Source organism: Passer montanus, unplaced genomic scaffold, assembly GCF_014805655.1.
Source record: "Passer montanus isolate IOZ18808 unplaced genomic scaffold, ASM1480565v1 scaffold91, whole genome shotgun sequence".
Classification (NCBI taxonomy): Eukaryota; Metazoa; Chordata; class Aves; order Passeriformes; family Passeridae; genus Passer; species Passer montanus.
The window spans coordinates 589928-602744 of NW_024374479.1; the positions used below are offsets into that span (position 1 = coordinate 589928).

Below are 12817 nucleotides of genomic sequence, written 5' to 3' on the forward strand. Positions count from 1 at the left end.
CAGGAGGAGGTAGGCAGTGACCAGCTGTGCTACATAGAGGTTCACAAATTTATGAGAAGATGTGGATGCCTAAAGGTTTTTAGCATCAGCAGAAGTCGTATGAGGAGCTTCTGAAGGAGCTAGGGTTGCTTAGGCTGGAGAAAAGGGGTCCTTTTCAGTTAAGAGTAAGTAAATCCTGTTTGTTTTGACCCACTAGTATTCTGGAGCACAGAGGCAAACTGGTGAAGACCTCTTTCTATGAGAAAAAGGTGTTATTTAGAGTTCTGCTCTGGATTTACATAAAATTAATTCTTCAATCCATCTGTGAGTATTTATCTGGCCATTTCTGCTGAGTAATCAAAGGTGGCAGGATTAGATGATGCATGACGCATCACTGGTTTTTTTTGTCCATGACAACAAAAGCTGGTGTGCTTTAAGATATGTCAGTTGGTTTTGGGATTGATTTTTAACCTTTTGAAACTGTAGCACTGCCTCACCACCTTAATAATGTTTTTCCATAATAGTTGGAATAATCAGAACTGCTCTTTCTTCCAGATCCCTTTTCATAACTCATCTCTACTATGAAATTTAGAGATAGGATAGTTGTAGCTATATAGATAGGATTGGAATATTGAATTGTATTAATAATCTTCATTTAAATTTGTTCCACTGTTAAACTTCAGAGCTTTTCTTTGTTTCCTGTTTTCTTTTGCAATCTTTTAATCATTATGTGTCTTGTCTCACCTTGGGTTAGGGGTCTTGCTTTCTGCTAATGTTTAATTCCTTGTAGTGAAGGTGCTTGATTGAATCATCTGCTTAGTACTGATATATATATATGCATATGTATGTATATTTTTTAAATAACTGAGAATTTCCATAAGATGGACTTAGTAATTAAGCCATTTATAAAGCCAAATAATTGTCAAGTGGTTTCTAAAATTAGAGATACTTCTCCTAAAAAGGAAAACAAAAAATAAACCAACAGGTGTCAGCAAAGACCATGTAACAAAACATTGGGTCAAATCAGATCAACAGTATGTGCTGCACTCATGACAAATCCCTGTTTGTCTTTCATTTAATTCTCTCAAAAGACCTTGAGATCTTAGTTGTGATCAGTCAGCTCAAATATCACAACTTTGTATGAAGATTGAATTGAATTGCTTTCAATAGAAAATGCAGAGAACCACATAGAGATAACGTCAGTTCCATCTTAATGAATTGTTCTCCCACACTATAATCCAAGTGAGGTCTTTGTGGATTTTTAAAATACCATTGATTTTGTTTCTCTAATTTTTTTCCTTTTTTAGTCTGCAGTGAACTGGGGCTTTAGAAATTCCATTCAGCTTTTAGGGTCTTTTGTTCTAGAATGGTCATAGTGAAGGTTTTTTTGGTGGGTTGTTTTTTGGGTTTTTGGTTTTTTTTTTTTGTTCCCAGTTCTTAAGTAAGTCTATCAAACAGTAGTATGTCAAAAAGTTCATTGCATCTGTCATTAGTACGTATTGGCAGGTTTGTCACCTCAGGGTCAAAATAAAGCTCATTCAACCAAGGCTATGGCAGCCACAGTAGCAAGTCTCAGGTCAGTCCCACCACTTGAGATTTGCTGTAGGGCAGTCAGTTGAAGTTCATTTTGGATTTGTTTCACTAAACATTATTGCTCTTACACTGTGAAGAGGAAAACATTGTGGGTAGACTACTGTATGTTATAGGGATTGTTTCCCTCTTGTACTTATTTTCTCTTCTTGCATTGGAGTGCCTATCACTAATGAGGAGACAAATTTTATAAAAATAACAAAATCCATTACTTGTCATGACATTGCTTCTAGTGTTTTATACTTGTTTGTTTTTAAGATAAGTTACAAAACCTCCAGCCTCTGTACTCTGCTGTGAAGTTATTAGAAGATGCTAATAGTTCTAAGGAATCTCATCTCTTATGTTGAGTATAAATTATTTGAAAATAGTATCCTTTTTATGCACATGGAAGGTCCACTTTTGAGAAACTTAGATCCAAAAGATGGTAATGTGTTATGTCAGGTGTAAATTATTACTTAAAACAATTTCAGAGGTCTGAGGAGCTGATGGTGAATCACTTGGTGTCCTGTATGAAATTCAGTCAAAGACACAGCTTCACAAAGAAGGAATAAGCAAGGCTGACTTCTGTACATCCATACATGGATTTCTCAGGAGAACTGGTGATGTTCAGATGTAGTTCTGTCACAGGATGAGAGCTGATAAATAAACCTAAGGTCACATTAGTTTTGTATCTCTAAAGAGAGGAAAACAAACCCTTGCATTTTTCTTCACTTCAAGTATATGAAGTTATGGCTGAGTGACATTCTGCAGAGGGTAGAGATGGTCAGACTTCAGTGATTCTGAACTAAAAATACCACTAAGAATTTTTATTCTATTCTCCCCCCTTTTTTTTCTGTAATGTGTGTTCATGTAGGAGATAAAACTGAGGTTAAAATACAGTTAACTCAGAATGTTATTGGAGGAACAGTAACCTACTAATGACACTAATAATGTACTAACCCCTTTTATGATATGACTTAGGAAAATCCGAAAAGTCTATCAAGAAGGAAAATGCCAATTCAGCTATGTTTTATTAGCTGAATAAATATTAGCTAGAGTCTACTTAATTTTAAATGTACTAGCTCTATTATTCTGAGACACCTGGCCACTCATAAAAACATGTAACTAATATTATTGTCACTTGATTCTCTTACTCTCTTCACTCTGATTTACTTTGAAAACTGTCCTTAAAAATTATTGAAAAGTGATCTGACAGTATGTTTAATGAATGTTTTTTCCCAAGCTGGCATCTTTGGAGGCAGAAGCCTCTATCCACGGGGTAAGTGTGTGTTGCCAACACATCTCACTCATGATGGGAAGTAGCCATGCTTAACTTTGAGAGAGTAATTCTGTCTCTGTTCATATTTAGCAGTGAAAAGTGATAGGAAGAGTAGTAATAGTGATGATGGCTTTCTGTTTCTCTTCTGAATATCTGTACATGAGAAATGTAATATGGGAAATCTCAGATCCATCCAGCTGGATCTGGTCCACCAGAAAGATATATTTAATCTGTAGTTTTGTCTATTTTCTTTTTTTTCCCCAAAATCTGCTGCAAGTGTGTAGGAGTAGGCAATTGAGTGGACTACTTGGGTTAACATCTTGTGCTTCCTCGTAATTTCTCCTAGGTCTTGTAATCTGTCCTCTGTCGTGGGAGTGGTTGTAATGTCAACTGATCTCATGCGCCTTATCCTTTGTTGTGTCACATGTGTTTTATTCTTTATCATGTGTTAACCATACACCTGACATTTGACAGGGTTGTTGGTATTTTGGTCATGAGGGATGCACATGCAAAGAGGGGGGGGACATGTGGCATTTGATTGCCTTCAAAAGAGACTTGGTGGTTTGTGCTAGCCTAGGGATTGCTCGCATCTGTTGTGAATCCATGACTGTTGGTTGCATGGTAATGATTTCCAATGACACCTGATAGATGCCAGGTTAGAAGTGAGAGGCCATAAATCATACAGGCTTATGCTGATTTTTTAGTATGTTTTTAGCTGAGAATTCACTTGAGAAAACATTTTGCAAGTTTGAGTAATTTACTTTGTCTTTTTTCTTATTTTCCCTCTGCAGCAGGCTTGCAGTTCTATTTGTATTTGTGTATGTAATCTTCAGGTTGGTAGCCACGGTTGGTTTTGAAAGTGGGAGCACATTTGTTAGGGAGAGAAGAAAAGAATTTAGAGGACTTGGGTTGTAAAGCACAGCATGGGAGGGGAACTTGACAGGCAAGGCTCAGTGCACTTCACTGAGTCCCAGCATGCATTTTGGTGTGGTATGTACTGAAGCAGCTCTTCTGGATTAGGATGTAGGTGTTATTAATCAAGTCATTGAGTTGTGACCTGGTGTCTGTATACCTGGCAATCTCTGTTATGGAAAAGTTCACTAGTGGGTCAGCTGTAATTCTGCTCTTCCTCATGAATGCCATGCTGGTTTTTTGATGTTTGTAGAATGTGGTACAAGGCTTTTTTCAATGTATTACAGTCTTAAAATGGAGGGGTTATTATTTTAAATTGAGTTATTCTGGAATTGCCTCCTTGCTTTGTAGGATTTCTTTTTTCAGCACTTTTTTCCAGACTCTGTTTAAAGACATTCTGTACTTAATGCATTGAAGTGTCTCTTTGGTATTTGTCTCCACTTTTAATTGTATTTAGACTTCAGTACCTTCATGATTTTTGTAACTTTAAACATGCTGTCACTGGTTCTTAGTCTTTAATTTCTGTTTTCACATAGTTCTATACAGGTATGTATCTTTTGATCATGTAGTTTCAGAATGCTGTATTGTAAAGATTTCACAAATTAGACTGATAACAAAATTTCTTAATGCTTTTTGGTCGTTGAAAACAATGCGTAAGAAAGTTCTCTCTGTGAACCGTAGTCTTAAAATAACATATGTTGTAGGAAGCCAGGATCTTACCAATTAATTTATATTATACTTGTAATATAAGTGTATTACATATTTATGTATACCAGAACCCATAAACCATATATCCAGTGTATACCAGAACTAGGTTTCCACCTGTTGTTTCACTTTTGCTCTGCAGAGTATATGCAGCATTATAGTCCTGCTATCATTGTGCAGAGAATATTTTGCAATTCAAAACCTCAGGTGCGTCATAAGATAATGTGCTTCTCTCTGTTCTTTTTGCTTTCTGTCCAAGACATTAAATTTAATTTCTTTGTGATTAAAATAGCCTGTTTTCTGGATCCATATGAAGGCTCACCAGTCACAACATAGATCTATCCCCCAAATATCCATAAGGCTATTGGATTGCAGATAATGTATTTGAGACCACTGGCAGGTTGAAAAGGTACTTCTGGAGGGATTCTCTGTTATATCCAACATAAATTATGACTGACTTATTTTAAGCTCCTCAGAAAGGCACTTGTGAGCACTGAAGATTGGTTCCACTCCTGAACCATATGTATTAAGGCTCTCAACCTTGTTCACCATAGATGAAAGAAAACTGCAACAAAGAAATGATAGCATAGATTAAATACTTGTGCTTTTAATATGCCAAGGATAATCTACTTGGTTTTAGTACTCAGGATGTGTTCTACTCAGCTGTGGTCCCTGTTCTCATCAGCTTGCCTTTATTATGGGAATTTTTTTAGTGCAACAAAATTAGAATAGCTGTGATTTCATTTAGGGCAGAAGTTTCTCAGGCTTAGGGAAAGTGGAACGTGGGCTCGCCTGCTCAATGAGAGCAATTTAAAATGCAAGCAATGTAGAATCCTTCCAGACAAGACTACTTTGTTCTGGAAGAAAATATCCTCTATTATGCAGTTTCAGTGCAACCGTTTTTGGACAGTCAAAGTGTTAGGCTTTCCATGGCTGGACAGGATTTCTCCCTTGCTATCAGAGTAGGTCATGAGAGGCATAGAATTTTTTTGTATTTGTGTTTCTTTTTTTTTTCCCCTTTCCTCCAGTTCACTCAATAGTCAGTAAGAACACCGTGATAGTTTTAATTTCAGATATTTGTCTTATTTGGGATGTATTTTCCTGATAGACGGCACTTGGATATGAATGAAGTATAGAAATACTCTAATATGAGCTAGAAGCTTTCAGTATCTCATATAAGAAATACAGAACTGCCAGTTTCTTCTCCATTTATCAGGCGATTAATTTCATACACATTGTGGGCAGGTCTATTGGTTTGTTTTTCTTTGCAGTCTTGGACACAGTGATGCCTGCTCTCCAGCCACCTTATTATTTTGTATTACAGTGCAGTATACTGCTTACAGCTTTGGCACACCTTAACCAGTTTCAAGAACCTTAGAAAAAGTACAGCTATCCCATGAATGGGCTAATATGAATAGGGCTCTTGAGTAAGTGTTACAGTTTGCATTAAGAATCTCTGGATCTGAATTTGTTGCTTGATAGTTCAGATGGTTTACTGATGCAGGACTGAATTGATCAGCCTCTGTCACGATATACCTGCAGTGATGAGCAGCTGTGTGATTGAGTGATAATTAGTCCAGGATAGTTCATAGAGTGTAACCAGAACCACCTACTCATGCAAGAAGTCAAAAGACACTTCTCAACATTCTACAGTAGTTTCTACAATAGTTTTCAGATGTTAAATGTAGAACACCAGCGTGCACAAGATAATAGTGCTACTTAGAGAAGTTGTGGTTATATAAATTGTATAGATTTGAAATAGTTAGTCTAAATAGTTCTATGTAAAAAATATCACACAGTTTGCTTTTCTTTTTGCTTCCTGTAGGAAAGGTATTTTAATAATTTTTTTAATCATCTGCCATAAAATCAGAAGAAGTTGTTAAAAGCATAAAAATCCAAAGACAGTGTTGGATGTATAGCATTTTCAGTACTTGCAGCCATATTCCTAGATAGGACAGAATTTTGCTAAATTTTCCTAGGCAGGAACAAATTTTGTCAGGTTTTCCAGACCCATCTATGGTAGAATGAAGGAAATCTGGCCATTACTGATGTTTTCAAATCTGGAAAATGTTGGACTTGGATGGCACTTCAAGAAATCTTGTGTATCAATTTCCATAGTATACCAGCCATTGCTAGGATATCCCTAAACATGTTGATCTACTGCAAAAAAGCCTTCAACGCCTTCTGTGGCTATGTACACACACACACACACGTGTGTGTATGTGTATATATACACACACACACACATATGTGTGTACTGGGGCAGTTTTGTTTGAGGGGTTTTTTTATGGCATTTTTTCCTGAAATCTCCCTGGGCAATGCAGGCCATCTAGGTGCTGATCTGTCTGAAGATGATAATCTCAGACTTTGTATGTGTGCTTCCTCCTCCTGTATCTTTCTTTATGTTTGCTTTTATTGAAAGCATTCATTAGGTTAAGTCTTTGGCACACCAGAGTGTTCTACTGATTCAACACTCCCATTTTTAAGGCTGTGTTGCTCTTTATTGTATTAGAATAGTGCATAAAGAGTCAGTTAGAATGACAGCCCCACTGAGATGGGATGTGGAAAAAATGAGTAAAGGTTTATTTCTGCTCTGAAGACACATAGTCTAAATAAATGACAAAGAATAGAAGAAATGGATGCAAACAGATGTAAAAAGGGTAGACTTTCACAAGTGGTGTCTAAAGTATATTTTCTGCATCACAGTTTTTCTCTTCCAGGTTTTCTTTTAGTGATTTTAATGGTGAGTACATGCCTGAATTGAGAGTTAAAAACAAAATTTCTATTTTGTAGTCCGTGTTATCATTATACTCACTTCAATGTCAGTACAACATTAGCACTTGAGACTGCAGGAACTTAACTGCTTTACTTGTTGGTGTTACACTGCAGTTGATTTTGGTGAACCATAAAAAGTTTGGCCCTGAAGGTAAAATTACACTGTATGAGTGTTCCAGGCATACTGCTTTGGGGATAAACATGTCTTAAATCAACTCATTGCTCGCAGCTGAGTAGCTTCTCCAAATGCAGTTTCTGTGTAGATAATAATGTTCAGAAGGACTGATTTTCTGTAAACCATGAAGTTTTTTGAAATAATTCTATCAATAAATGTATTTGAGCAGGATCAGAAAGAATTTTCATAATCCTAATAAAGATTTGGCATTTTAGAGAAAGGCAAGGAGGGGCATATACCAACATTTTTAGTTAGCTTTCATTGGCACTTCCTGTTTGTTCATATATGTTCCAAACATTTGCATATTGTGTTTCCTCACATTTACATAATAAAAAATTTTGGACTTCATTTTTTTAATTGTGCATTTGGAAAACTAAATTTGAATTTATGACACCCTGGCTCCTGCTTGCTTGGATGATAGTGTTTAGTTAAGATGCCATCACTTGAGACCTTTGTAACAGCGATGTTTCTGTTGGGGCTTAATATACTGTGGGTTCAGATAGATGTAATTGTGGCCTTGAGGTGTTAATCTGAAGAATACTTTCTGGGTTTGTACCCAGATATTCTTGGAGTAATATTCTGAGACTTAGATCTTGTCCTGACTGGAATTTAAATACCATTCCCTGAGCTTTAGAGAGAAGGTAAGCACCATTTCAGCCTCTTAAAATGAGTCCTATATTTTACCTCTTTAATTTCCTTTTTTTTTTTTTCAGACTCTTATAGCCATTGAAATCCAGTCAGTAACGTCCACCCCATTTTTACAGCCTCAAATGGATGAAGTGCCTATTTGTTCCTCAGTTTAATTCCCAAATTAATTATAGTCAGAAATTATTTAATCTGCATCTCCATTTTTCTTAGAATATGTAAGGGCAGAAAAAAAATGTCCCTAGATAGGAGACAAGAATTTGAAACATGAACAACTTTATTACATTTAAGAGGGGAAGTCTTTTATTGCAACAAGGTTGATTTTTGTGCAGTTTGTGGGTTTTGTATTTTTTTTTGTTTTCCTGTGTTTTTTATGGTTTTGTTTGGGTTTTTATATTGTTTTTGTTTGTTTGGGGTTTTTTTGTTTGTGGGCTGTTTTTGGTGTTTTGTTTGGTTTCTGTTTTTTTTTTCTTTTTTCATTTTGTTGCTTTCTGAAATGATATCTTTGGTTTCAGTATTGAAATGTCAATTTTATTCCTATAAGAGGAAAACAGACATAAACTCCCCCAACAGAGGGCAATCTGTATGGTGTTTTCTTCTAGTTAGCAATCTTTGACCCATACCTCCCCTGTTCAGTGAGTAGAAATGGCAAGGTAACTTAGCTGCGGGTGGCTACAAATCTGCTCTCATGAAGTGAACTGGGAGGTGAAAGAATTCCAGAAATCTGCTTGTAGACAAAATGCTTTAAAAGTATTTCTTTACAATAGTAGCCTTTCTTCTACCTCCTGAGTATATATTAATTGGTTATAAACCTTAGTTTTGAGGTTGTTCATCTAATTATGCACACAGTAGTGCATGATGGATTCACAGGTACTGTTACCCTCCCATTGTACTGGCAAGAAGTCTTTTCTGTGAAACAGAGAGAATTTTGTCTAAAGCTCCAAGTTCTAGAATTAGTTACACAGTAGAGGATTCAGGAAAGTTGCAAAACATACAATTACTTAGAAGTTTAACCAATTAGCCTTTAAGTTGTCTGCCTGCATATGTCATTATTGTATGTGTTGTAGTATCTGGTGGCATTACTATTTTTTTCTTGTCTTCCAGATTATTACTAAATACATTTATGAACTACTGCAGAACGAGTGCCACTTGAAGAAAGTAACTCTTCCAGTAAGTATAAGGGCATTTCCAAGGGCATTGTTTTTTGAATAAGTACGCAGCATATCCTGTGATTCTATATTCATATAAAGGCAAGGTGTGCCAGGGCTCTGTGCAGGGCATTGTTTCAGGACACTGTCTTTGCATTTGGCATCTGTATGCATCTGGAGATGCATGTCTCACTGTCTTTGCATTTGGCGTGTGTATGCATCTGGAGATGCATGCCTCACTTCTCATGTTTGATTTCTCCAATTGAACCTTTCTTATAAGTAAAAGTTAAGTTATGTTAAATTAGAGTTCAGTTATATTGTATTAATTGTGTTATGTTAAGAGTTAGAGTTGTTAGAATGTTCTGGAGGAAGGGTCCAGGGTTTGGTGTAGGGGCAGTCCGGTGGGGCAGAGCGAGGTTGAAGAAGATTGGATGGAAGATCTGATCTATCATTCAACGCCCTGCAGAAATGATTGGTCCAGAATGAACGGCGTTAAAGACCAATGAGAAGCCTGGAAACGGACCATTCACCACGCGGATCCAAAATCCACCAATCCTGCACTCGAAGTGGGCTATCAAAAGGGGAAGTTCGATTGGGCTTGGTTCCTTTGGAAACTTGTTTTCTGGGGGGAACCCAGTATGTGTGGGGATAACGTACAGTTCTGTTTTTGAGTTGCTGTTTTTGAGTCACTTGGGCCTATCCTGGGCATTCTGTTCCTTGTAGCTATTTAAATAAATGAGAACCTCTTTCTTCTGAGAAAGTTTGGCCTTGTTTATATTCACTTACCTTTCCAGATAACAGAATTTTCAAAATGTGGTGCTTTTAATAGGAGCACTATAATCTTTCTGAAAAGTATTTGTGGGTATTTTGAGATGTCTACAGCTGGATGTAGAGAACAGAAATGTCTTTGCAGGCAGCAGACTACACTGACGTTCAGTATCAGTAAAATACTCCAAGTAATTTTTTAAAAATGCTTTTTTTAGTAATTTTTAATATGTATGAAATATGATGTGCTTTTGTTGCTTAGTGAAAATACTTGATCAACCCTTGGAAAAGATGAAGTGCTCCCCCAAATATCAGAGTGTTTATAAATATATGTGATGTGGTATGATGATGTTCAGGTATTTTTATATTCTCTATTGGACTGTACGGGGGAGACTGGAGTGTGGCAGCACTCTGGAGATTTTCCATCATTATGAAGGGTAATTCCTATGCTCTTTGAAATATTTTGAATTGCTGTCATTCTCAGAGGAAACTTCATATTCAGTCATGGAAAACCTGTTTAGGCTATGGAAGGAAAAGGTCTTTTGCCTTAACAGTTCTGTAACTTTTCATTATTCCCATTTCCATTCCATGAATGTTGCCTAGGGAATATTTTGATGACCTGACCAAACTACTTATGATTTCCTAGAAGGGCTTTTTCAGCGTTTCATGGTCATGGCAGAAGGAGCTGAGCCCTCAGAGAAAGCCCACAGAGAAATCGAAGGCAATACTCCCAGCCTGGTGCTTGTGCCAATGCCCTGCGAGCCAAGACTGAGTACCATTTCCCCATTTCAGATTTTTCTGTGTAGACAGACATAGGCTTGGGTTCATCATGACAGTCTGCCTGGTGCAGTGCTAGTTACAATCTCCAGCTTTTTGGCTAATTTTCTTTCTTGCTGAAGTTTTGGTCCAAAAAGTACTTCCTGAAAGATAATGTATCAAAAGACTTCTCCAGCCACGTCACACTTCGTCTGTGAAACCATGAAGCTGTCTTTTATAAAGTTCAAAGTACCCGGATTTTAAGGCTATAGGACTTTCTTTGATTCCCAAAAAAGAATATGAAGAATATGCATATACGTAGAGCAGTACTAAAGTTGATCAGTTAGCTCCCAAGCATGAAGATGAAGAAACTCGGGATAAGTGCTACAGCACCTCCATCACCTATGTCACACCTGTGGTGATTCATCTGCCTGGCTCTAAGGTTCGGGTTTCTTGGCTTGGAAGACGAATGGTCCTGGCTAGTTCCCACTTTTGGATTAATTTCTTTACTTGTATTTAGAAATTGTGTAGTGACAATGGGTACAGTTGTTCAGTAATACATATAAGCTATTCTCAAATGTATTGCTTTCAACTTCTTTGAAGTGTCATAATTTAAGTGCGTTTTGGAGCAAAATAAGAAAGCACAAAATACATGGGTGTGTAATTGTGAGCATTGTGGAAAAATTCACATGAGATACGAACACCATTCTTCAGGAATGGCTGTTATGTGTAGCCAGCCCTCACCACAGTCAAGAATAGTTTATGAAGGCATAAACAAAATTGAAAAATTAAAGCTGTGTAAAAGCTAGGTTTAAAGCACCACTGACAGACTCCCAAATAAAGACACAAAACCATCTAGCTGAAACTAGTAAAGGCAACTAATAAAAGTAATAAAACAGCTTTTAGGATTAGACTAGAAGAGGGTATAAATGTTGGTAAATTACGTGTAAAATCACTGGAAGTTCAGAAAGGCCAAATTTGAGAAGCTTGTTAGAGTTGTAAAGGCCAATAATAAAAGAGAGCTGATAAGGCAGTCGATGAACTGCTGCTAAAATTAACATCAAGGTCAAATAAGAAAAACTGACATAATTAATTCCAATACTACTGGTCCAGTTTCCACACACTTTTTTTTTCTAAATAGGATATGATTCGGAGCAACTGTTTGAAATTTGTCACATCAGTAGAGACCCAAGGACAAGTTAATATATTGTACAATAAACAAATTCCAGGATGAGATTTTTTTAAAACCTAGGGTTCTATATGAAGTCAAACATGAAGCTGCAGAACAACCAATTTGAATTTAACTTCCTGCCAAAATCAGCTAATAACACCACCACCACCACCACAACAACGACAACAACAATAATAATAATAGTAATAATAATAGAAAATAGGGGGAAATTAGTGCAAGTTTCTTTATAAAAAATCCAGAATTCACTGCAGTAGTCAGAGATCGCATGAAGAAGAAAAATCTTGTCAATAAAAGTGTACAGATATTTCCAGTGAACTATCAACAAACTTAAATATTTTTAAAAAGCACAGGAGAAAGTAGACCCCTTAAGAGTTAATTGGTTAGAAGGGGAGAAAGTTGTTTGCATTTTACGCATGAAATAAACTGTTACCTGTGAAATGCTGTTAAGGACTGACATAGCTATAAGCAAAAGGAAAAAATGAATTAATACAAGCTAACAAACTTCTCTTTTTCTTTTTTTTTCTAAAATTATTTGGGATAGTTAAATCTAAAGCTGATTATGATGACTTGGGAAATTATTTATTGATGCTGAATAACTGGCTGATTAAATGACAGGAGATTCAGTTCTGGTAAATATGAAATTATGGAGAAGATAACTCGCTCTGTAAACACAACAGCGGCCTCTAAATGATCTATTACAACTCAGGAAAGAGCTTGGAGTGATTGTGAGTAGTTCTCTGAGAACATCAGTGAGTGCTCAATGGCAGACAAAAATCCTCAAAGCAAATAGGATGTTAGGAATTACGAGGTATTGAGAACAAAACAGAAAAACATCGTCATTCACTCATTATGTGGGTCCTCATGTTAAACACTGCATGAAGTCTGGAGACCATATCAAAAAGGATATGAAGAATTAA

General features: G+C 36.5%; 1 protein-coding gene across 4 annotated transcripts in view; it reads left to right on the forward strand.

Annotated features, from left to right (window-relative positions):
* FAM172A (family with sequence similarity 172 member A) overlaps positions 1–12817 on the forward strand; it is a 228109-nt gene that overhangs the window by 18764 nt on the left and 196528 nt on the right. For all 4 annotated transcript variants that reach the window (XR_005626147.1, XM_039695666.1, XM_039695664.1 and 1 more), the window contains exon 4: positions 9144–9209. Coding sequence is in view for 3 of the 4 variants with exons in the window: in XM_039695666.1 (XP_039551600.1) it covers positions 9144–9209 (66 nt within the window). In the remaining variant the exon portion in view is untranslated. The remainder of the gene's footprint in view (positions 1–9143; positions 9210–12817) is intronic.